Below are 25,063 nucleotides of genomic sequence, written 5' to 3'. Positions count from 1 at the left end.
ATGCCAGTGGGGATGAATACTTTTGCAAGGCACTAAGCACACAGCCAAGACCATGCAAGTGTAGCATCGGGACAAGTCTCAATGTCCTTGAGAGGCCCAGCCAGAGCTCGGACTTCAACCCGATGGAACATCTCTGGAGACCTGAAAATAGCTGTGCAGCAACACTTCCCATCCACCCAACATCGATCGAGTGGATCTTCAGAGAAGAATGCAAGAAACTCCCAAATACATGTGCAAAGCTTGTAGCGTCATACCCAAGAAGACTCAAGGCTGTAGTCGCTGTCAAAGGTGCTTCAACAACGTACTGAGTAAAGGGTCTGAATACTTATGTAAAATTAAACATGAGCAAACATTTCTTAAAGCCTGTTTTTGCTTCGTCATTATGGGGTATTCTGTGTAGATTTATGAGGGGGGGGAACAAATGTAATCAATTTTGGAATAACTTAACAAAATGTAGAAAAAGTCAAGGCTTCTGAATACTTCCCAAAGGCACTGAACAAAAATATAAAACCAAACATGCAACAATTTCAAAGATTTTACTGAGTTAGTTCATAAGGAAATCATTCAATTAAAATAAATGCATTAGGACCTAATCTATAGATTTCACATGATTGGGAATACAGATAGGCATGTTTGTCACAGATACAGTACCGTAATTTCCGGACTATAAACCGCTACTTTATTCCCACGCGTTGAACCTCGCGGTTTATACAATGACGCGGCTAATTTATGGATTTTTCCCGCTTTCAAAAAAACTGAGCACCGTCACATAATGCTGTTTCGTTACAGCCTATTTATTTTTGTTACAAGCCGTGTTTCGTTTAAAGGCTGTGTAAAGATAATTTGTTTCAATGTACCGGTAGGCACCTGCGGCTTACAGACATGCGGCTTATGTACAAAATACATATATTTTAATAATTCAGTGGATGCGGTTTATATTCAGGTGCGCTTAATAGTCCAGAAATTACGGTACTTTAAAAATGAAAAGGTATGGGCATTGATCAGAAAACCAATCAGTATCTGGTGTGACATCTTCACATGGAGTTGATCAGGCTGTTGATTTTGGCCTGTGGAATGTTGTCCCACTCCTCTTCAATGGCTGTGGGAAGTTTATGGATATTGGTGGAAACTGGAATACGTTGTGCACGTTAATCCAAGAGCATCCCAAACATGCTCAATGGGTGACATGCCTGGCGAGTATGCAAGCCATGGAAGAACTGGAACATTTTTAGATTCCAAGAATTGTGGATCTAGTCACGGTATCTCTGCATTCAAATTGCCATTGTGTTTGTTGTCCTTCGCTTATGCCTGCCCATACCATAACCACCACGGAGCACTCTGTTCACAACGTTGACATCAGCAAACCCACACAACACCACACACACGGTCTGATTGTGAGGCCATTTGGACAAACTGCCAAATTCTGTAAAATGACATTGCGGCGGCTTATGGTAGAGAAATTAACATTCAATTATCTGGCAATAGCTCTGGTGGACATTCCTGCAGTCAGCAAGCCAACTGCATGCTTCCTCATCTGTGGCATTGTTGTGTGTCAAAACTTCACATTTTAGAGCTGCCTTACATTGTCCTTAGTACATGTTGCACCTGTGTAATGATCATGCTGTTAAATAAGCTTCTTGATATGCGATACATGTCAGGTGGATCGATTATCTTGGCAAAAAATGTACGCTCACGAACAGAGATGGAAACTAATTTGTGCACAATGAGATTAATAAGCTTTTTGTGCATATGAAAAACTTGGTTTATGTTTAATTTCAGCTCATGAAACATGGGGCCAACACTTTACATGTTGCGTTTAGATTTTTGTTCAGTGTAATTTAGAGGACTATACCCATCTCGCTAACAACCTTTTGCTTGTAGCTTGCTTCTCATCCAACTGGTGTTAGCTAGCTAGCTACAGCTGCTAGCTAGCTGCTACTGTTGCGCAGCAACAGAGTTGTTGGTTCCGGTTTTAGAACTCAGATTGAGCTGAAAAGATGTTAGCATTGTCAGAAATGCTACAAAAGGGTAGCACATAATTGGTTCTTAAATGGACAGAAATGAGCATGAGAGAAATTAGAAATTGAACATAGGTGAAACAGTTAACCCAAAAATGCTCAAATCAAATTGTCACTTTATGGATGCTATAACCTTATTTTAATCCGATGCCTAGAATTTGAGCTAGGTAGGCACAGAAAATACTCAGTCAATTGCTAATGACCCTGTTAAAGACATCCAGTATGTGGTTCTCGGTAAAGGCCGGAACAGCTCACGACGAGAGGCAGGGAGTGTGTTGTGTATCTCCAATCAAATTGATTGGCTTAGATATGATGGTTGGGAGAATTTACTAACATTGAGCTTTAACCCATGCCTATCACCCCCACAATAATATGTATGGTAACTATTTATACAAATATCAGTAAACTTTTCAGTAAGCGGGACCCATGTTTTTCCCTGATGTGTGAATTTTGCAATAAAAGCCGAAAAGACAGAAGAACAAACAAAGACTGAGGAAAAGGCTGGCGACATTGAGGGATACTCTAAAAGGGTGCTAACCATGGGCAGTTTCAGTAGAACACCGAAGCCAATGTGACAAGATTATGGGGTAAAGGACTGAAGACAATTTGGGGGACAGGTTCAGTGAAAGACGAGATTGTTCAGGGGGAGTTTCAGGTTTTGAAAACTGAATGACAGTGTGTGGGAGTTTGAGGAAAATCCAAATCCACTATGGGGTGGGTCAAGAGCACTTGATGTGACACCAGGACTCACGGGAGTTGGGGACTCTTCGTATTTCTTTGGCTCTGGTGCTGGTCTTGAGTCCCGATCTCTTCTGTTATCCTTTCTACAATCAGAATAAACACTAAGTTAAACTTCACTGTCCAGCTAAGTCTTGAGGGTCAGAGCCTGTGAGTGCACTAGCACACCGTTCAACAGTATGACACCAAATCATTCCCAGTCAAATTGATCCAATATAATCCACTCATAACTGTAAATGCAGGAGAAGACTAATAGTATTCACACCCTCACAATCTCTCATATAACCTCTAAAGGCTGGTTAACAGTTAGTCATCAACAGGAGTGTTTACTCCGGTCCTCAAGTAGGCTACCCCAAACATGACACATTACTGCATTGTCGGAACTAGAAGCACAAGCATTTCGCTACACTCGCATTAACATCTGCTAACCATACCCCCCACACAAGCTTGCCTACTCAACTAATGATCAAGCTTAGGTGTGATTGTATGGGGCTTGATAAAAAAAAAAGTGTTATGTTAGGGAAAGGAATCGAGGATCACTGCCTAACATCGGTGTGAAAAAATATGGCTATGAACACAACCTAAACCACTTCTATCCAGTTTAAAGAGGAGCTTTTGCGAAAGAAACAAGAAACACCCACATCTACTCACGCCTGCAAGACACAATTTTTTTTTTTTTTTTAAAGGCAAAAATCAGCCAGTACTTTAACCGGGGATATTTTCGTTCATGGAATTAGCTAGCTAAACAGTTATTTTATTCCCTAAAACTAAATCGGTTCCGTTATTAAGTTATATTAAGGTTACCATAACAAGGGGTCTCCAACCTTTTCTAGCATGAGAGCTACTTTAAAAAAAAAAAAAACGTCACAAGCTAGCTTTCAAATAGGCACATTCTCCTCTAACCTGTAACTCGCCTGCAACTCCTCCCCAGGTCCTTAGTGTACAAAAAGAAAGTAGCACACTAAGTTCTGCCAATATACTTGGTAAAACAATGTTTGTTTTAACCAACTCTAAAGGGGGGCCCAATAAAATCTGATTTTCCCCTAAATTGTTTAATATTTCTCAAATTAAGTTTGGTCAAATTCTGGTTTTCAATTTTTTGGGGTATTCACACAATTTGTTGTTCATAGAGAAACAACAAAATTGGATGTTCAGAGTACATATCCATGCTTTAATCACAGATGTTTATTTTATATGTAGCTCGGATTTTGTATTTTTTTAAAAGTTCAATTCCCCTTTAGGAATGAATGTGCCATCTAATTTGCTGGTCTAGCAATGCGTTTGTAATGTCATAATGTTTGCAAATAGATACAAATGTACTTCCTAACATTTAATTGAGAAAGTTTTGGGTAAAGTATGTGTCAACCCACAAGGCAGTTATCACATCAGAGTGACAGACAAACGTGTGCACCACACAGACGGGGGCAATATTGCTGGAAATTAATTGGCAGATAGTGTTAGTTTTGGCTTGTTGGGAGCTTGGGGTGTCTGACACTTGTGAGATTTGTTAATGAAAGTTTGCGGTGGAACACGTGAAAATTGCATGTACTTTCAAATTTGCTTGGCAAGATGCTCATTAGGTGGGCTGCAAGCTACTGTAAGAGACCCCTGTTCTGTAGCCGCATCAATTTTTTTGTCAATATTTACATAAGTCAACACTTCAAACACTTCTAACTTCAGTGTTTGTGACATGATGTTCAAATCCTCCAAATTATAATTTTGTGCTTTTGTAGTGGAGGTAAGCGAGTCCTAATGTTGTGCCTTCACGTTCGGGAGAGCCAAGAGTTGAGAAATTACAGCTTGCATCCGTAATATCCTCACTGAGGAGAGTATTGGGCCCTAGTGAAGGCACTTCCACACTTCTAATAACAATAGTGGCAATTGCATTGCTTTTAACTTTCTTAATTTCCAACAGTTGATGTACTGACCATAAACCAGCCTTTAGAGGTGCCCTGGCTGCAATTACCCTCCCTGCCTGTTCCACTAATGCAGCTCGTTTTGGGCTGACCTGTCTTCCTCCCTTCGTCGATCTCTGTTGGCCCCTTCTCCTCGGCCCCGCCCTGCTCCAGGCCCCGCAGCCCCCCCTCTCCCCCGTGGGGGGCCCCGGTCCCGACGCACACCGTCCACTTTATTCTCGTCTGGAAGGGAGAGCCCAAACAGTGAGGATGGAGGGAGGGGTTTGGGTGGCTGGAACTCCACTTAAGGCTACACTCCACAACAGCATTCCACGCCGCCTCTGGCCCAGGGTTGCATTCAAGATCGTAACATTTGCAGTTAAGCAAAACATGTATTGTCAAATGCGAGGTTCACACTTCTAACTTCTGTGATCTTGAATACAACCCAGGCCAAGGGAACCCATTTTCCTTAATGGCCGCAGGGTCTGCTGCTTTTGCTGACTGACAACCTTCACATGATTAATAAACCATACCCATTAAAAAAATGAATAATCTTACCTCATTTCCCAGGAGCTAACCACATATTAATGGCAAAATCTGTCAAGAGCTTGACAACGTCAGGGTCATGTTCAGGAGGCACAAACTAGAACTTTCAAAATGTTTTATGGGAAGGGGTGTTGAAGGTTGAACATTAGGTGTTTGGTGCCTACAGAGCACGACCCTGGGAAAGAATCAGACACTGCACCCATACAGGATCAAGGGTTCCCCACTTTAACTTTACACCAGGGCTGCCCAGTTTGGTTCCTGCTGCCTCTTCTCTCCTGGGTTTTATACCAACTGATAATTCAGTAAATTACAGCTGGATTCCAATACTTCAAAGTTGCTTCTGATGTCCCATCACATAATCAATTTGAAATAATTTTGTGAAGTACTGGTGGGCAAGGTAGTTGGGACCTTCCATATAGCTTTTTGCCAACCCTTCAGACCAGTGCTTTATAGTTGCAATATGGAGTCCTGAGATAGCTAGCCAATGAAACAGGCAAGAGAACCAACAGGAGAGATTATCCAGGACCATAATTGGGCAGTGCTACACTATTTTGATCCATGTTAGTCAAGTTGTGGCCTCATCCCAATCCACCCAATCTCCCCTGCTTTAGCTAAATCACCAAACCCCGAGAAAGTGGAAACAATCAATCATTTCCTTTTAGAATTGGAATGTGATGTTAGATATCACAATCCAGCAGTCATTCAAGGGCGAGGGGGTAAATAAAACCCCAAAGTGTCAGTAACACTCACGCTTGACTTCAGAGCAAAATCTCTTAATCTGAGAGTAGGACCGAAAGGCCTAGTTGGTCCACTCTGGGATTAGATTAGGACAAAGTCTCCATTACACCTTATTTGGAATGAACCACTAACAAAAACACACAAGCACAAGTTCTTTACAGTCCGAGTGCCTTACCCCTTCCAGATCCTCTTTCATCTGCAGAACTTGAGCTGAAAGAGACCGGACATTCAGACCTTTAGCTAACTCGCTTGCAAAGCAAAAAGTCCAAGCATTTATTTTTTTGCCTCAGTCACTACAAGACAGGCTTTTGGTAATGATGTGACAAATTGGCCACACCGTTATCCACAGATGCTATACAATATACAAGACGTATAAGAACGTGTTCTGACCTCAGTTTGGGACATGCCGCGTCACTGGGTGAGACAGGGGTGGACCCAGCGCTCACCGCAGGGCGCTTGGCCCAGGCATTCTCCTTGGGTGGTGGTGCGGGCATCACCTTGAGGGGCTCCTTGGAGGAAGATGTGGAAGAGTTGGCGGAAGTAGGGCGAGCTCCGGGAGAGGGAGGGTCGTCCTCCTTACCACTGAATACTTCGTTCTCAACCGATCGCTCGCTCTCTCTGCGCCGCGAGACTGGACAAAAGAGGGTGAGATTTCAGTATTAAAACTGACTGTTTGGGTTGTCTCGGGCGTAAAAGGGGCTACCTCTGCTCCTCTCCTTTAACTTGTATTGAAAACAAATTGGCTAAAAAGGAATACACGTTACATTCACCCATGCCGTCTATTTAGTTCGGTGCAGAATGAAGAGGAAAGGAAGGCACACACACAGTAACAGTCGGAAGTACTCATTCAAGGGTTTCTCTTTATTTTTTACTATTTTCTACGTTGTAGAATAATATTGAAGACATCAAAACTATGAAATAACACATGGAATCATATAGTAACCAAAAACATGTTAAAATCAAAATATATTTGATGTGAGATTCTTCAAAGTAGCCACACTTTACCATTCTCAAGGTGCTCGACCAGTCGGCGAAAGCCAACATCATCCACGACAGAGAACGGTTGATTGTCAAGGGCAATGAAATCCATTATCTTGCCGTTAATGAATTGAGCTTTTGAGTTGTCTCGCTGAGATTCTTACTCTTTCAAATGACTGCTCGACTTGGAACTCGTTTAGTTGTTGGAGGTGCGTTCATTTTTTTTCTGCTTTTGTTCTAAGTAGTCGCTGAACGTCTGGGGATGATGCACTTTCAAATGAGTAATTACGTTTGTGGTATTGGACTTTCGCCCCTCAGGAAATAATAGCAGCACAAACGTTGCATATGGCCTTTTTGTTATCTTCCTTTGAAACTTCAAAATAGATCCACACAGCAGACATTGTGGGCTGGGTTAGGAATGCTGTGTTGCATGTGTAGCGCTGTATTTTTTGTGGCATCATTGCATAATCTACCTACGTTATATTGGTATACACGTCAGCATTGACATCTGTTTAACACATTGGTGTTAAACTAGACATCGGGCCGATACCGATGTTGCCATTTATAGCTAATATGTTTACCGAGATATCATGCACCCCTAATCTCAAAATCAACTGTTCAGAGGAGACTGAATCAGGTGTTCATGGTCAAATTGCTGCAAAGAAACCACTACTGAAAGACACCAATAAGAAGAGACTTGCTTGGGCCAAGAAACATAAGCAATGTACGTATGAGCAATTAGACCAGTGGAAATCTGTCCTTTGGTATGAAGAGTCCAACTGAGATTTTTGGTTCCAACCGCAATGCCTTTGTGAGACGCAGAGAAGGTGATCTTCGCATGTGTGGTTCCCACCGTGAAGCATGGAGGTGGTGGGGTGATGGTGCTTTGCTGGTGACACTGATTTATTTAGAATTCAAGGCACCGTTAACCAGCATTGCTACCACATTCTGCAGCGATACACCATCCCATCTGGTTTGCACTTAGTGGGACAATCATTTGTTTTTCAACAGGACACTGACCCAACACCTCCAGACTGTGTAAGGGCTATCTGACCAAGAAAGAGTGATGGAGTGCTGCATCTGATGACCTGGCCTACACAATCACCCGACCTCAACCCAATTGAGATGGTTTGGGATGAGTTGGACCGCAGAGTGAAGGAAAAGCAGCCAACAAGTGCTCACCATATGTGGGAACTCCTTCAAGCATTCCAGGTGACTAACTCATGAAGCTGCTTGAGAGAATGCCAAGAATGTGCTAAGCTGTCGTCAAGGCAAAGGGTAGCTACTTTGAAGAATCTCAAAAGTAAATATTGATTTGTTTAACACCTCTTGGGTTACTACATGATTCCATGTGTGTTATTTCATAGTTTTGATGTCACTATTATTCTGCAATGTAGAAAATAGTAAATAAATTAAGAAAAACACTTGAATTTGTTGGTGTCCCCAAATTTTGACTGGTACTGTATATAAACACATATTTAAGCAAACAGATCACACCATAGATACACATTCCTTGAAATACTGATGAAAAGGAGTGGCTGTTGCAAGGAACCACTAATTTGATAGCTGACAGAAAACATATCTACAGTGAAAATACAATGGAGAGTGTGGTCACATTTAAAAGTTGATCATGTATGCGTGCTCACACCACAAGCAAAGAGACTACAAAGAGAACTGGACAAAACTCAGAAGATTAATATGGTTGATCACCTCTTCCTCCAGATGTACTTCCAGTCTGTGATGACTCACTTCCTGTGCGGGAGCGTGTTGCAGGTCGCTCAGAAGGTGGCTCCTCACTCCTCCAACTTGGGTCCCTACGCACGAGAAGAGAAAGATTGAGTAAATATATTCAACTAAAATGTAAAAACGCAACATACAGCAATTTCAATGATTTTACTAAGTTACAGTTCAAATAAGGAAATCAGACAATTGAAATAAGTTAATTAGGCCCTAATCTATGTATTTCACATGACTGGAGAGCGGTGCAGCCTCGGGTGGGCATAGGCCCACCCCCTGGAGAGCCGAGCCCAACCCTTGGAGAGCTGAGCTCACCCACACACAACAAGTTTTTTCCCCACAAAAGGGCTTTATTACAGACAGAAATACTCCTCAGTTTCATCAGCTGTTTGGGTGGCTGGTCTCAGACGATACCCCAGGTAAAAAAGCCAGATGTGGAGGTCCTGGGCTGGCATGGTTACACGTTGCCTGCCCGTTATGAGGCCGGTTGAACGCGCTGCCAAATTCTCTAAAATGGAGGCGGCTTATGGTAAAGAAATTAAAATGTAATTCTCTGGCAACTGTTCAGGTGGACATTCCTGCAGTCAGCATGTCAATTGCACGCTCCCTCAACTTGTGGCATTGAGTAGTGAAAAAACAGCACAATTTAGGGTGACCTTTTATTGTCCACAGCCCAAGGTGCATCTGTGTAATGATCAGGCTGTTTAATCAGCTTCTTGATGTGCCACACCTGTCAGGTAGATGGATTATCTTGGCAAAGGAGAAATGCTCACTAACAGGGACGTAAACAAATTTGTGCACAATTTGAGAGAACATTTCAGCTCTGGCACTTTCCAGCTACACCCTCAACCCCTCACCTGTCTCTGTCACGGGGTTTTCTATCAAAGCCCCTGGACTTGTCCTCTTCCAGCTGCCTCTGGAGTTTCTCCTCCACCTCCCGCTCCTTGGCTGCAGTGTCCACGGGCTTGGCTGCTCCGAAGATGGAGGCACGGCCGGAGCTGGGGGCAGTCGCTGGAGCAGCTGGGGCAGCTCCCCCACCACCGCTGCGGGCCTGCTCCTCTTCCTTGGGCGTGCTGCGTGGCTTCAGGACCAGCTTGGGTCTCTGGGTGGGACCACCTGGGTGTGGAGGGAAGGGGGGGGGGGGGGGGGGGGGGGGTGTAACAGTGGATATGGGTTATAAGGATGACATACTTTGCATTAATTTAATCTTTATTTGAACCTTGAATACATCATCACCAAGGGAGACCTGTTCATATTATATAATACAACACTACTCAGTAAGTAAAAGGGGGACCTAGGCAGGGGACCTGAGGGGGGGATGGTGTCAGCAGGGGTAAGAGGATGGACATGTGGTTGATATCATACAGAATATAATGGAATAAGCAAAATTATATTGAATGTAATTTGAGGGTCAATTACCCTCACCACCTCTCTCCTCGCGCCTCTCATATCGGTCCTCTCGATCCCCGCCGTAGCGATCCCGATCCCCGTAGCGGCCACCACCACCCCCGTCATCATCACGGCGGTAGCCACTGCCAAAGGCACGTCGCCCGCCATCATCCCGGTCCCTGCGGGAGCCAAAGGCTGTGGTGGAGTAGAGGGAGTACAAGGGCCAAGAATTTACAAGCTGTTCACAGAACAAAAAAAATACAGCTGCCACACTTGAGAAACAAATAGATTTTAGCACCAGCAACCAGTCAGATCAATGTAACTGCAGGATCTAAACTTTGCTACTCAGCATGGTGTGTCGGTTTGAGAGAAAGTATAAATGCTGAACTATTTATACTAGTGGAAATGACACTGTCACGACGGAGCTGTAAGTCTCAAAGTGAGAACACCCTTCAGATAGAAAATCCCCATGATTTATCAGCTGCGATTTTTTTAGCATACATCAAGACATTCAGATTTTCAAAAACGCACTGTTGGGAAGGGCCAATAGTAAATTTTCCTGTGAGAATTAGTCCTAAGCAAGGCTAAGAGCAAAAAAAGAGCATATGGATTGACATTCATAATCATTCAGGAGGATTGATGGACTGATGACAATCTGACAGAGGAGGATCTGGATAACAAAGTGAAGCGTATTCTAGAGTGTCGATGATATGCTAAGTTTTGAGCAGTGGTTTCACCTCCGCTCTCACCTCCCCGGTCGTCATAGCGGTCTCTGCCGCCGAAGCCGCGGTCTCTGCCGCCGTCCCGGTCGCCTCCAAATCCGCGGTCCCGGTCGCCGCCAAATCCGCGGTCCCGGTCGCTGCCAAAGCCGCGGTCCCGGTCACCGCCAAAGCCGCGGTCATTGTCCCGTCTCGGCCCGTCACGGTCTCCATAGCGGTCGCGTGACCCTGAGGGGGACAGAAAGAAAATTGCCTGCCTGTTAAGATCTAAGCAATACCAAGAAAAAGTTACAGAACATACGCAGTTCTTGTCATAAGGTTGAAGATAAGAACTTGAACTGTATGGACAGTCTAAAACATGACCATGCATGCTTAACATTTCAGATAAATAGTGTAGCACGTAGCCTTGAGACAAAGGACATTGGACCGCCCTAGCCTCATTTGCGACACTGTGCCTTTTCTCTCCTTCCTTGGTGTACCCGTGCTTACATGCTTGCAAGAGCCAAGCCGTGAGGCTTCGCCCTCCCAATTTTAGCAGGGTGCTTTAAAAAAGGGATGTGTGCATGCTGAGTCCACTTTGAGCTTAGGGAGTGACTCTCACCGAAAGCGGATTCCTCTCTCTTTGGGGGTCCATCATCAGCGTCAGCAGTGGGCCGGGCCCTCCAGTCGTCACTGTCTGTCTTGTCGGGGCCCCCCATGTCTCCCATACGGCCCATCCTGTCCCGTCCGCCCATCTGGCCATTATCTCTCCCCTCTGGACATAGGAGGTTAGGTATAAAATTAGAAGATAAAGAATGAAAAGCCAACACACTAAATGCCCCCAGGTGCTTTATTTCTGCACCACATTAGAAAACAATTTTTTGTTGCTCTTGCACTTCAGTGTTTTTTGCCCCGGCATTACATTTTATGAGAAATGTGGGATGTGCATCAACTGTTCTCCTGACACATATGACTGGTTTCCTGGAAGCAGAATAAGCCTAGTCCTGGACTAAAAGCACTTGTAATATTCTCCATTAGCTTTATAGCCCAGGACTAGGCTTAATTTGTACCCAGGAAACCACCCCATAATATCTAAGGATGGATTTAAACTCCTGTAGATGTACTCCAGAGACCCTGCAACATCTCCACAAACTACAGAGATTCCAGAGCATGCTTTAAATGGTAACTTTACGTACGAGTCAATGACGTCTTGCTACGAGGAACGTTAGGCTGGATTTTTACTCCAAACATCGGACAAAATAGATGCTCCTACAGTTTGTGTGTTACTACCGTTTGTGCCTAAAATCTATGATGCTTACAAAGCCCAGGTCAAGTGACAGAACATTTGGCCATTCTGTTCCCATAGTACAGTAGAAAGAAAGCTAGAATCGTGGGTTGTGTATAACTCATGGAAAACAAAGGAAAACGCAACACACTGCTGCTCATGCGCCCAGGTGATATTTATTTATAACGCTTGGACCCTTAGGTCTTCATCAGGCATCCATACCTAAGGGTCGAAACGTTGTAAATACATATCACCTGGGCGCATGAGCAGCAGTGTGCTGCATTTCCCTTTCTGTTTTGCATGAGTCTGCCTACAACTCCAGCAACTGGGGAAAGTACCTGGATGTGCCCATGTTCTTCAGATTGTGTGTATAACTCACCCTTGTCGTTGGACTGATCTGCAATATCCACCCGGATCCTGCGATTTCCCAGGTTCTGTTAGGACAGAGGGGCAGGGAAAAAGCAAGTCATTACCAATAATGTGGCCTAAATTAACAAATTCATCTTTCCATACCTGCATGTTCCAGTGTGATAGGTAAATAGTTTCCAGCTGTCATTTACATTAAAATGCAATACATTTGTCTTGAACAATTCATTTGATTAACGCATTTACAAAAAGCTCTCGTGCTGTTACTAAATCAACATTTGTTTTTTGTCCCTTGTAGTCAATTACCAAAGTTGAATGGATGTTGATATGGGTTGAAATTATAGAAAATGTCTATGGGATTAATCCCAACTAAGTGAGTGGGTCATCATACATTGCATTGATCAGTGTTCTGATAGATGGAACTCTAGTTAAGACCCCTTGACCATTCCTGCTGCTATTCCTTGCGCCCTTTCCTTACCTCCTCATTGAGAGTCAGCGCCCTAAGGAGGGAGTCCACATCATCAAACTCGGCGTAGCCAAAGCCCTTCAGCCTCTCTGGGTTACTGGGCTCCCGTGGCAAGCGCACAGCACTGATCTGAGAACAGAGGGGAGACAGAGCAGTGAGAGTGAGCTGATGGAGAACTTTGCTAGTATGAAGTCAAAAATTAGACTGATGAGTGATCGCTGATGCGGACAGTCTCAGAACAGAAGATAAATATTGCAATGACATAACAAGAATGAGTTACTGTATCATGAGATTAATAAAAATGTACTTGAGGGCAATAGGATAGCTACAAACTCCTTTGCATACATTGGCAGGTCTCCTCACACATTTAACTTATCTCCTTAACGTACAGTACTTACTTACATTTCAACATTTATACGAGTCAACTCCTTTAGCAAAATCTATATTTCTGATGCCTCCCATGTTAACATTGAAGATAGCGCCATATACTGAACTTGTTTGTGTAAACAGCTACATTTCAGGCAAGTCATCTTAACCTTTGGACAAGTAAAATAAAAAATGCTATCGACTTGCCCAATGGGCAAGTGTCCATCAAGTGTTATTGTCAATGCCCAGAAGACAACTGGTGGTTTCAAGAACAGGTTGATGGTTCCAGTTAAGCCTCCTATAGATAGGATAATAATATTATACAGTGATACACCAATATTACATTTTCCTTGCCAAAAAAAACAACGATATTTACAATTTGAGTGGCCCTTTACGCATTCTAGTACAGTAAAATACACATGGACGCAGGGGTCTAAGGCACTGCATCTCAGTGCAAGAGGTGTCACTACAGTCCCTGGCTCGAATTGAGGCTAGCACATCCGGCTGTGATTAGAGTCCCATAGATTCTACAATGTAGAAAATAGTAAAAATAAAAGGAAAAACCCTTGAATGAGTAGGTGTCCAAACTTTTGACTGGTACTGTATATATAATGAGCAAGTTTATTTTATTACACTCATATAGCAAAAAACAATGAGCATACAAACATACAGTAGTGTAAAGTACTTGAGTAAAAACACAAATTACTTGTCGTACATTAAAGTATCTGTACTTTACTATTCACATTTGACAACTTTTACATCACAGCATTCCTCATAAAAATTATACTTAATACGCAAAAAAAAATCTGACACCCAAAAGTACGGAACGCTTAGCACAGAAAAATTGTCAGATACACGCACTTATCATCAATGGAACACCCCTACGGCCTCTGATCTGGCAGACTCACTAAACACGTCTCTGACTATCTGTAAAAAAATAAATAAATAAATAAAGAAATAAAGAAAAAATAAAAAAGAAAATGACTTGCCTGGTTTGCTTAATATAAAGAAGAAAATGATTTACACTTTTGATACTTAAGTATATTTTAGCAATTACATTTACTTTTGATACTTAAGTATATTTAAAACCAAATACTTTTACTCAAGTAGGACTTTTTTCACTTTCACTTTTTTTTCACTTTCACTTGTCAATAAGGTACTTTTCCCATCACTGACGAACATGAATAAAAATAAAATAGAAAGAGCAAAACACATTAACTAATAATGTCCTGCGATTTTAAAGTGACTCAATGAGCAGAAATATGGGATTGGTGACCTCGTGTACCATTCAGTTCTAGACTTTCGTAGTCCGTTTGTTTTGGCTGCGGACGTTCCTGCCCGTCAGTGAGGGGGTAGTCAGTCTCTGAATTTAGATTTTAAGAGGCTGACAGCAGTCAGTGCAGAGTTGTATGTCTTTCATGAAGCCGAGGTAGGGACAGGTAAAACTGGAGTGTCCTCCTGGGATGGTGCGGCATGCTCTCTTCTGAATATGCTCCAGGTCATCAGACTGGGCTGGGTCAGTGAGCTGTGCCAAGCAGGAGGGGCATTCTCTAGGGTGGGGCATATGTAGCGGGTGTACATGTTCACCAGGTCTTCCTGTGCACATGGAACCTTTTAAGACGGTGAAGGAGAAAAAGTGATCTGTTGCTCTTCGTTAGTTTAGTAAGCAACCTGTTCGCCCCACTGTAAGTCCTGTAAAATTACCCCTAAAATGTTAACATATTTTAGCAGGTGAGCTTATCCAGAGCAACTTACAGGAGCAATAAGTGTCTTTGAAGGGAAGAAGCTAGTCGGCTCTGGGATTCAAACCAGCAACCTTTCGGTTACTGGCCCAACGCTCTTAAGTGCTAGGCTACCTGTTGTACTGTCACACACAGATCCTGGCCCTCAATCCAGAGGTGGCATGGGACAGGTGGATTTATTGTTAAGGTTACTGATAGGACCTTGCACTTGGTAGGGTTCAGAGGCATTCTGCTTGCATGAACACACGTGTCGAATTTGCAAAAGGGTGTTCAACTCAATATTAAAGGTGTTACTAATGTTTTGCACACTGAGTATATTTACAGGCTAGACAGGTTGATGGTTCCAACTAAGCCGCCTCCTATAGATATAGGCAATGATTAACCTCAGGTGGGTTGAATGTCCTTCAGTTTGACAGGAATTAGGAATGGTAACGGTTAACCGTTAAAAATCAGTTAGCAGCCGAAAATACATTTGACCGGTCATGCTTATGGTTCTATAGGTACATTTGAATAATTTTGTAGAATTAAATATTTTGTTAATTGTTAAGCAGCTTATCACACGCGTTCAGCATACATAGGCTATTCTGCTCCTCAAACTAGGATATTGCCTGTCAGACAGCATGAGCTTTTGTAAGCCCAGTCATTGCACAACGAATAACAATTCTAAATGCAATCGTGTTTTAACTGTTTTATAGCCACAATTAACTTGTAATTACAGCAATCAACTCGTAATAACAGCATTTGAGTGCATAGGCTGTATCAACGGTCACACACCACTTTGCAATGTGAGCTTGAAGGAGTATAACTGTTTGAAACCCAACGTTTAACTTTAAATAACGAGGCATGTATTACTTTGCTTCAAAGTAGCCTAGCCAAAATACAACCATAGAAAGTGGCGGCAATTATTTTATGAAGATACAGAATGTCTCTTCTGTTCGATTGGTTTTCGTATCAACTTTCTTTCATTGTCAATAAGCCAAAGGCACAATGCTCATATTAGCAACCCATCCTAGTCATTACGATAAGATCTCCTTCTCTAAGTTTCTAACTGAGATGTGTCTATCACATCTAACTGATCGCTTTAAGTGTGCTATTTAGAACAGTAATTTCCCACGTATTGAACTTTGGCAAATGTTCAAAAATGACTTTTTATTGGCTGCTTCATTACAGGAGTTGCATGTTCAATAATAAACTATAGCCTTTTGACTAAGACGACAGGTTTGCTATTGTTGCATGTTTCCAGCTCTTAATAAAGAATGTCTGTTCTTTGTATACATGCATAGTATTTTCTGTCAATCACCTCATTTTACTGTTTGGGAGGGGAGGGAATGATTGTTGACCGGTTAATGAGGGGTCGGTTAGTCGGCAGCAAAATTGACCAAAATGTGCATCCCTAACAGGAATACAAAACAACTGGTGTATAAACAGCTGACCATAAACGTCAACAGTCATTCAGTTTCTCATGTCTCCTTCAAAACAGGAAACTTTTCTGCAGCGATCATTGGGGGAGAAATCAAATTAGAATCATGAAAACACTAGATCTGTCATTTAATCACAATGACGGCCAAGAAATACACATCACACTATTTCTAGGCACAATTTAGCATCAAGTGTCCTTCCCCTTAATGTTGCTAAGTCAGTTATTGTCAAACTGCACAGCGACCGTCGGTGAAAGTGTTGTTTTTGGCATCATTTGACCGTATCTGCTACAAGAGAACAGCAACGGCTTCGATTGGTGCCAAGAGGCTCACTGTTGGCAGGTTCAATAGGTGTATAATTCTGAAGATAACGAGGCTGGTCAGCAAAAACTAAGTTCGGTAAAGAGCAAACCCTTGCAATAGTAAATGTTTTACAGTTCCCCTTTCCTATATACACTGATAGTAACTGTAAATCAGTACAGATCTATACTCTGTTGAAAATGTAGATCTGTCTACAAAGAAATACATTTTTGGGCTCCCGAGTGGCACAGCGGTCTAAGGCATTGCATCTCAATTAGGGCTGGGCGATGTGGTCAAAATATTTTATCATGGCATTTAAAAAAAATATTGGATGGTATTTGACTGCTTGAATAATATAAGTTCCATATTTGTTTTATGAGTAGTGAGTGAACCCCCTACACACATTCTAAGTGATTTCAATGAGTCTTTCATTCTGATTGTTTTATACTGTTCAATTCAACCAAAACAAATTTCGGCACATCTTTAATTTCTGCATTTCCTGCACTCAATTGCAGTGGTGGAAAAAGTACAAAATTGTCATACTTCAGTAAAAGATACGCTACCAGAAAATTACTCAAGTAAAAAAGTCATCCCACTAAAATACTACTTGGGTAAAAGTCTAAAAGTAAGTGTCAAAAGTAAATGTAATTGATAAAGTGTACTTGAGTAACAAAAGTGAAAGCATATATCATTTCAAATTCCTTATATTAAGCAAATCAGATGGCACCATATTTATTTTTTAACGGATAGCCAGGGGAACACTCCAACACTCAGACCTAATTTACAAACAAAGCATGTATGTTTAGCGAGTCTCTTAACCTCTGCGCACGGAACCCGCTAGCGGGCTGAAATTCCACAACATACGGTGGTCGCTACATAAATAGTCATATTAAAGATTCATGAAAATAGAAGTGTCTCACCTGTATCGAAAGCCTAGAATCTTGCTAATCCAACTGCGTTGTCAGATTTAAAAAAGTATTTACTGCGAAATAATACAATGCGATTATCTGAGAATAGAGCCCCATAAAAAACAACTATTTCAACCAGCACAGGCGCAACAAAAATCAAACTGCAATAAAATAGTTTGCCTTTGACGATCTTCGTCTGTTTGCAATTCCAATGCTCATTGTTACACAATGAATGATCTTTTGTTTGATAAAATCAGTTTTTAGAGCCTAACATGAAACATTTTGTGAACCGCTTGTGTAGTGAATTCCGTCTCATTCCATTTTCGAAGACACATTCCAGGTAAATAACCCACACAGAACGTGACTTTTCCAGTCATGTTGGGTTTCACGGCAATCAACTGGTTTGTTTGTAACAACCAAACCTGATGGGTCAATTTGCGGGACGTATTGACTGAAAGAAACCGATTTGAAGACAACAAGTAATGACATCATTGTGCGCCAATGATTTGCCCGCTGTTTCATTGATTGACTGTCTTTTAACCCAATGACCACTGATCATCTTAATCTAGCTGGGTAGAGCCAGTGAGCTGAGCTAAACGGCAATATGCCATGTTTATGTGTTGCAAGACCAACCCATGTAGTAAGCTCCAGCATAAAGAGAGTCATGCGCTATTGAATTTTCATACCGGAAGAAGCTACGTATTTACGAACTGTATTGTTTGGTGAATGCGCAGATTCAGCTGTTTATATATCAATCATTATGGCGACTAAGTCAGGGAAAGCTAAATCTAAGTCTAGATATACAGATGTACACACAACTTCAGAATAAATTGATTGGGAAGGTGAGACAGATTGTTGTAGGATGCTTCATTTAGCGATTGTGGAGGAATATTTTTTTGAACGGGAGAGGACATAGTTTTGGACTGGTAAGTTCTTATCATGCTAATGCCCTTGTTTGAAATTAATAATATATGTGATTTTTATTTATTTTAGAAGCAATATATAAACATTTAATGTCATGAAATGTGAGATGCGTGTGTCTGCCGCCCCACCCCAACCCACATGAAATAGCCTATTTGAGGCTATTGAGGAGAGTGCAGGACTACATCAATGGCCAAAGTGAAATGGAAATAGTAGATACAGCTGGTCTGTTGTAATATAATAAAGACAGTAATATAATAAAGACAGTAGATCTAGCTGGTCTGTCATAATATAATAGACAGTAGATCTAGCAGGTAATAATAATATATTCAACCTTCAACTCTCATATATATATATATATATATATATCTGTTTATTATACCTGATACACGGCTCATATGTGAAACTATTCTAACTGAACATTTTCTTTCACAGTGACACTGACTCCGAATGGGAGTCCTGTGTGAATTTAAGTATGCTCTCTCTAATTCTCTCTTTCGGAGGACCTGAGCCGTAGGACCATGCGTCAGGACTACCGGGCATGATGACTCCTTGCTGTCCCCAGTCCACCTGGCCTTGCCGCTGTTCCAGTTTCAACTGTTCTGCCTGCGGCTACGGAACCCTAAACTATTAATTTTTACTCTTGAGGTGCTGTCCTGTTGCACCCTCTACAACCACTGTCATCTCCACCCAGCATAGCCTGGTTCCTCTCTAGGTTTCTTCCTAGGTTGCTGCCTCTCGGGAGTTTTTCCTAGCCACCGTGCTTCTACACCTGCATTGCTTGCTGTTTGGGGTTTTAGGCTGGGGCTATATAAATAGATTAGATTTTTTTTCCTATTTTTGGGGGGGGGGTGGGGGGGGGTGTTAGAATATACCTTCACCAATTTGGCCACTTGGGTACATTTGGGCTACTTGTGTGGGACACCTGGGTGACTTCATGATAAATGTCATGTAGGCCACACATTTTGGAAGTTATCATTCTGAAACTTTGCACAAGTACTGTTGCCCTCTTATATTTTTCACTGAAATTGTCCCCATCATCCTATCTGAATGTTTGTTTTAACTGGTTCATTTTCATTGTTTTATCTAAAACAGATCTATTGTGTGTTATTCTCCTACATTCAATCCACATTTACGCAAACTTCAGAGTGTTTTCTTTTAAATGGTACCAAGAATATGCATATCATTGGTTCTGTGCCTGAGCTACAGGCTGTTAGATTTGGGTATGTCTTCAGGCGGAAATTGCACAAAGTAGGGCGGGAGCTGCAAGAGGTTACAAGTGCATGAATTGGACAACTTTCCTGTCTGCTAAGCATTCAAAATGTAACAAGTACTTTTAGGTGTCAAGAAAAATGTATGGAGTAGAAAGTACAGTATTTTATTTAGGAATTTAGTGAAGTAAAAGTTGTCAAAAATAAAAAGAATAGTAAAGTAAAGTACAGATACCAACAAACAAAAAAACAACTAAAGTAAAAATACTTGAAAGTACTACTTAAAAGTACTTTACACTAGTGCTCAATTGAGAATTTCCACACTGCCACATAGGGCTGCAAGATATGGGCAAATTATCAAGAACTTATTTTTAACCAAAAGTTGCAATTGCGATTTGACTTGCGAATTAGAGCAAAACTGTTGGAATCATGGAAATAGAATGACTGTTCTATGGTTAGAATATAATAGTGCACACTTTGAATAGTGTTGTTTGAGATGACAACAAATTAAAATGCCAGGGAGAGCTTTTGTGACAGGCTAGGAACTAAAATGTTGATAAGTGTTTCCTAGGAGACCCTATAAGCTTTGGCTACATTGCGTGTTCTCTTAGCTACTCCCATGTAGCTAACATATTCTTGCTTTTCATATTCCTTTGATTTAGAAGACACTGTTGCACAAACATGCTGATTTAGGTCTACACCATCACTGGTATTATCAGGCTGTATTAGCTAGGTACGTTTGCTCTTACTCAGTGCATTTATTAGCTAGATAGATAACGTTTAGTGTCTCAAGATTTAGGGCAACTTGCGAAGACGACAAACTAGCTGTTTGCTGATTTTAGAAATATAAACTAATAGTGTCATTATAGAACACTAGTGGATTTATATTAAGAAACAAAGTGAAAACATTGTTGTTGTCAACATTGTTGCATGTGCTGCATTGACCATGCAGACTGAATGCAAGTGGCGTGGTTGAGGAACATAAATTGCGCTCCTTGAGTGACAGGGGGCTTGGATAGATTGTGGAAAGTGACATGGAGAGAAAGAGTGGAGACAGAGATGACTCAAGTAGTAAAGTGAACTATAAAAAAGTGACATCACACATGGCGTATCACATTTAACAAAGTAAACAAAATGCCAGTATAGAAGGTAAAGTAAAAACCCAAACTGGTCTCTGCATCAATACCAGTATATCATAAAATATGTTATACCGCCCTGCCCTAAACTCAATGCAAGAGGCATCGCTACAGTCCCTGGTTCGAATCCGGGCTGTATCACTTCCAGCCTTGACTGGGAGTCCCATATGGCAGCGCACAATTGGCCCAGCATCGTCCAGATTTGGCTAGGGTAGGCTGTCATAGTAAATAAGAATGTTCATAACTGACTTGCCTAGTTAAATAAATAAGATTTATATAAATAATAATACACAAGTCAAAAAGTGTGTGGTATCCTTCCCACACCAGAGTCATGTTGAGTCGGCACAACGTAGACATGTCCAGGTAGGAGAGCAAAGCATTTTTTCACTACTTTGTATCTACTGAAAACACAGATTTTGTTAACACAGATGCCGTTCTGACAGGATCTAGTACGTACCGCTAGGCCCCGGAAGAAGTCCATGATAGATTCCTCAGAGACATCGTAGGGCAGGTTGCCCAGGAAGGCGGTGTAGGGGGGGCTGCGGGGGAGGCGCGACCGGTCCACGTTGGGCTCGCGGGCTGACCGTGGCGCCGTGGGCAGGATGTTGCGATCTATGGCCGGGGCCCGGTAACTGTCCTCCCCTGAGTGCCAGGAGGTGGACACTGAGAGAAAGAGTAGGAGGAGTAAGGAAGAGGGATATGTTTTTCCATGGACAGGTGCAATGTTACCGAAAACAGATAGAAATGTACTGTGGAACAACAAGACATGATTCCCAATGCTACATTTCACTGATCTGCATAGTTAGCATTGCACCCTAGTGAATGTGAAACCCTGGTAAGTTTGCATCTTTGGATGAGCCCCCATATGAGATCTCATCAAGCATCATGTGTCTCTCACCATCTCCCTCCACGTCATCCGTCTCGTCGGCCCAGCTGGTGGACTTGGCGTAGCTGGGTTGCGGTGGTGGAGCATTGCCTCCACTCCCATTGTCCTCTGCCAGGAAGTCAGTGAGGGTCAGGGTCTTCCCCTTCTTATTCCCCTTCTTCTTAGCTGGAGAGGGAGAGAGGGAGATCAGTGGGCTGCATGAAACATTGAAGGGAAATGTAATGTACAGAGATGAACTGTCCAAAAACAACCACTAGTCCCTAGTTTCCAATCTAAGGGGTCTGGATTAGCATGGTTGCCAGTCTCTTACGTAAGAGATAGAGGGTACATTTGGAAGACATTTTGACTGATGTAATTACAAAGTCATATCCCACTACAAGCGGTCCATTTAACTTGATTTGTAACTACTAGACTCGAGGTAGTGGTTTGCGAGAGATGGATTCCGCCCGCAATTTTTATTACCGCACTCCGCTGGATTTCTGTTCTACTCCCACGCGCAACAGGTCCAAACCCAACCAGCCCTTCAATGTTATTTTAGGCGTATGTGACACAGCTCACTTGCAAGGTATGGTCCAAGCAATTTAGCGCCCTACAGGCAATATCAAAATCCACAAAAATAACCCAAGAAATAGGTTAAATTGCCAGAGATTGTCACGTGTCCCATTATTAGGCTTTCGGTATTACTAGCCGATAATCAAACAGGCTAGACATAGTTTGAAGAGACGTGCACTTTCTCTTGAGATATGTTGTAGGAGTGAGACTATTTTCAGACAGAGACATACATGGGAGATAAATATTTATTTCTAGGCAATGTAGTAAACTATAGCCTAATCATATTTAGGAAGTACATTTCCTTGTAAAGATAATGGCCCTGTGCTTTGCCGCCCATGCATAGGCTATAGCCTACTAGGGTTGGGCGGTATGCAGATTTTCATAACGTCTCCTACCATAGTGGGGGATAAAATAAAATGTTTGGACGTACAAAACAATTTAGGAAACAGGGATCTTGATCCAGGAGAGGATAGAATGTCTCTGCTGTAACCAAGAAGCTTGATATCTAGCCACTTAGGTAGCAAACCAAATGCATAGCTGGAGCTCTGAGCTTGGTATAATTTCACATCTTAGATTTCTTATACTTAGTTTATCAGCAGTTGAGTAGCACACAACACCCCTTTGATTTTTTTTTATTTGATTTTTTAAAACAGTATTGAAAATCATACTGTCTGTCCCCAGTATACGATAAACAGTATCACCCAAGCCTAGTCTTGAATTGAGACCACACATGCACCCGATCTTCACATATGGATACTGAACTTGAAGTAGCAAGAATGTTGAGAGGACAGTAACACTTTCTCTTTAGCATATAGGATATAGCCCACCTTTTAGGAGGACGATTTACAGGCAGAGAAATGGGCAAACAATATTTATAGAAATTGAACAGGCAATACTCGCTCACCATTTTTAGCCTAAGCGCGCATGGTGTCTTTTCAATAATCTATTTGTTTGATTGCACCTCGACTCAAGTCTGTTGAGCGCCCTCCACTTATTACCATTATTATTTATTTACAGACACTGTAGTAAACTATTGTCTAGTCATATTTAATAAAAATTCCTTGGAAAGATAACTGCCACCTGATTCTCCGCCAATGCATAGGCAGCCTACTCTATTTAATTGAGACCACACATATACAGACGCACTTGATCTTGCACACCTAATTAGGAGGCAGGCTACTGAACTTAAAGCAGCAAAATCTGATAATGCAACAAATAGGTGTTCTTAATACAGTAGGCAGGCTAATGCATACAAAGCAGAAAGACAGCCGTTTCCAAATCATCTGCGAGACAAATATTTTCATCCCAAAATAGTCAGACAGACTGCCCGCTCCTAACTGCAGCATGAAAAATGCTGATTGGCTGCTATGATCTCTATTGGGACCAGCAGGTCCTGTTGGCATTCCGCAGGAGTGCAGCCCTCTACCTCCAGGCAGTCCTGCATTGCGTTGGAAACCAATGAAAGTGTCTATACCGAGCTAGTGGAAATGCCTGAAACTATGTTGCATCATTTTCACAAACTGCCATTGACATTCTCTGACGAAGGCAAAACAAGCACATTGGTTTAGAAAAGGCCTCAATACGCCCTTTATGCCAACAGCTGCAAGCGAACAAATAGCAATTTCTCACTGTTGTGGAGTGCTCCCGTCCAGCATCGTGTCAGATAAAGGAGCAGTGACGTGCAGAACATGATAATGAAACAGCGTGTCTGTCTAATAAGTCTTCAGTGTGTGGGGCCAAAGCCAGCCAGATGAGCCTTGGCCCCACTGACCCATTCTAAACTGCAGGATGATGTTTATTGAGATTAATCTTGCACTGGAGGCAGAGCTGAGAGATTTCCACTAGATTGGCCAGCTGCAAAGTGAAAGCTGGCTACATATTGTAAAAATTAATGAAAACAAAAATTTGCTTTTTGGTCTTAATTTAAAGTTAAGGCATAAGGTTAGAGGTGTGGTTAAGGCCAGCTAGTGATTACCCTGCAGAGCTGCCTCCAGTACTTGAGTCATCCCCATGAATGCCAACCTTCTAAAACAGGGAGTGGTCTCACCGCATATTAACTGCCACTATATTGAAATGCTCTAAAACAAAATTGGGCATCACTGATAAGTGCTTTTACAGTTTATCCTATTTTCAGCAACAGAGAGTTTGGTTGTTTCTTCAAGAGCAACAACACTTTAGGTATGTGTGACAGACATTAAATTAGTTATTGTGACTAAATTGGTTGACTACTGCTTTCAATGAGACCCAGCTCTTCTGATGGAGAAGGTTTGGTCGGTTTGTTTTGGTTTGAAGCGGACTGGGGAAAAACAAAGAGGGCTGGCGGCTTCATTGTGAAAATCCCAGCTGTCAGGGCATTCTTTTCACACACACAGCCTGTTTACAATTGGTATCTTGTCAGTGGGTCACACACACTGTTTACAATGAATGGTGATGGTCCTCGTGCAGTGAGTGACAACAATACCATTAATACACTGTAGAACAAGCTACAATATTTAATTATCCTAGCAAACAGCGTGTAAGTTAGGCCTAGGTGCAAAGTAGTGCCTTCCACGTGGTGAATCATTATGAATTACGTGAAACCAAACTGGGGAAATAGCCAGTGAGTCATTCTTGCCAATGTAGCCATATTGCCAAAACTAGCTAACATTAACCAAATAATTTCGAAACAACTGGATGGTTCCAAGCTAACTAACGTTAGCGGCCAATACAGCTTTAGCTACCACTGGTATGTTAGTAAGCTAACGAGCTAGCTAGTTGCTTAGCTAGCCA

General features: G+C 42.1%; 1 protein-coding gene and 2 non-coding genes across 10 annotated transcripts in view; all 3 read right to left on the bottom strand.

Annotated features, from left to right (window-relative positions):
* LOC110528493 (eukaryotic translation initiation factor 4B) overlaps positions 1 to 25,063 on the bottom strand; it is a 50,277-nt gene that overhangs the window by 9,816 nt on the left and 15,398 nt on the right. For 3 of the 8 annotated variants that reach the window (XM_036984071.1, XM_036984070.1, XM_036984069.1), the window contains exons 2-14: positions 21,755 to 21,907; positions 21,314 to 21,519; positions 12,867 to 12,983; positions 12,402 to 12,456; positions 11,360 to 11,512; positions 10,777 to 10,986; positions 10,070 to 10,234; positions 9,508 to 9,766; positions 8,624 to 8,727; positions 6,326 to 6,566; positions 6,111 to 6,145; positions 4,765 to 4,894; positions 2,770 to 2,842 (exon numbers count right to left, since the gene is read on the bottom strand). In XM_036984071.1, the coding sequence (XP_036839966.1) occupies positions 2,770 to 2,842; positions 4,765 to 4,894; positions 6,111 to 6,145; positions 6,326 to 6,566; positions 8,624 to 8,727; positions 9,508 to 9,766; positions 10,070 to 10,234; positions 10,777 to 10,986; positions 11,360 to 11,512; positions 12,402 to 12,456; positions 12,867 to 12,983; positions 21,314 to 21,519; positions 21,755 to 21,907 (1,901 nt within the window). The remainder of the gene's footprint in view (positions 1 to 2,769; positions 2,843 to 4,764; positions 4,895 to 6,110; positions 6,146 to 6,325; positions 6,567 to 8,623; positions 8,728 to 9,507; positions 9,767 to 10,069; positions 10,235 to 10,776; positions 10,987 to 11,359; positions 11,513 to 12,401; positions 12,457 to 12,866; positions 12,984 to 21,313; positions 21,520 to 21,754; positions 21,908 to 25,063) is intronic. The other 5 variants (XM_036984072.1, XM_036984073.1, XM_036984074.1 and 2 more) reach the window with 5 other exon arrangements.
* Positions 11,148 to 11,315, bottom strand: LOC118965424. Its single transcript, XR_005052750.1, has one exon. It is a non-coding gene; the product is annotated as a small nucleolar RNA SNORA81 (small nucleolar RNA).
* LOC118965414 lies at positions 16,571 to 16,705 on the bottom strand. Its single transcript, XR_005052740.1, has one exon. It is a non-coding gene; the product is annotated as a small nucleolar RNA SNORA16B/SNORA16A family (small nucleolar RNA).

Source organism: Oncorhynchus mykiss, chromosome 7 (assembly GCF_013265735.2).
Source record: "Oncorhynchus mykiss isolate Arlee chromosome 7, USDA_OmykA_1.1, whole genome shotgun sequence".
Classification (NCBI taxonomy): domain Eukaryota; kingdom Metazoa; phylum Chordata; class Actinopteri; order Salmoniformes; family Salmonidae; genus Oncorhynchus; species Oncorhynchus mykiss.
This window is presented reverse-complemented; position numbering and strand designations above follow the sequence as displayed.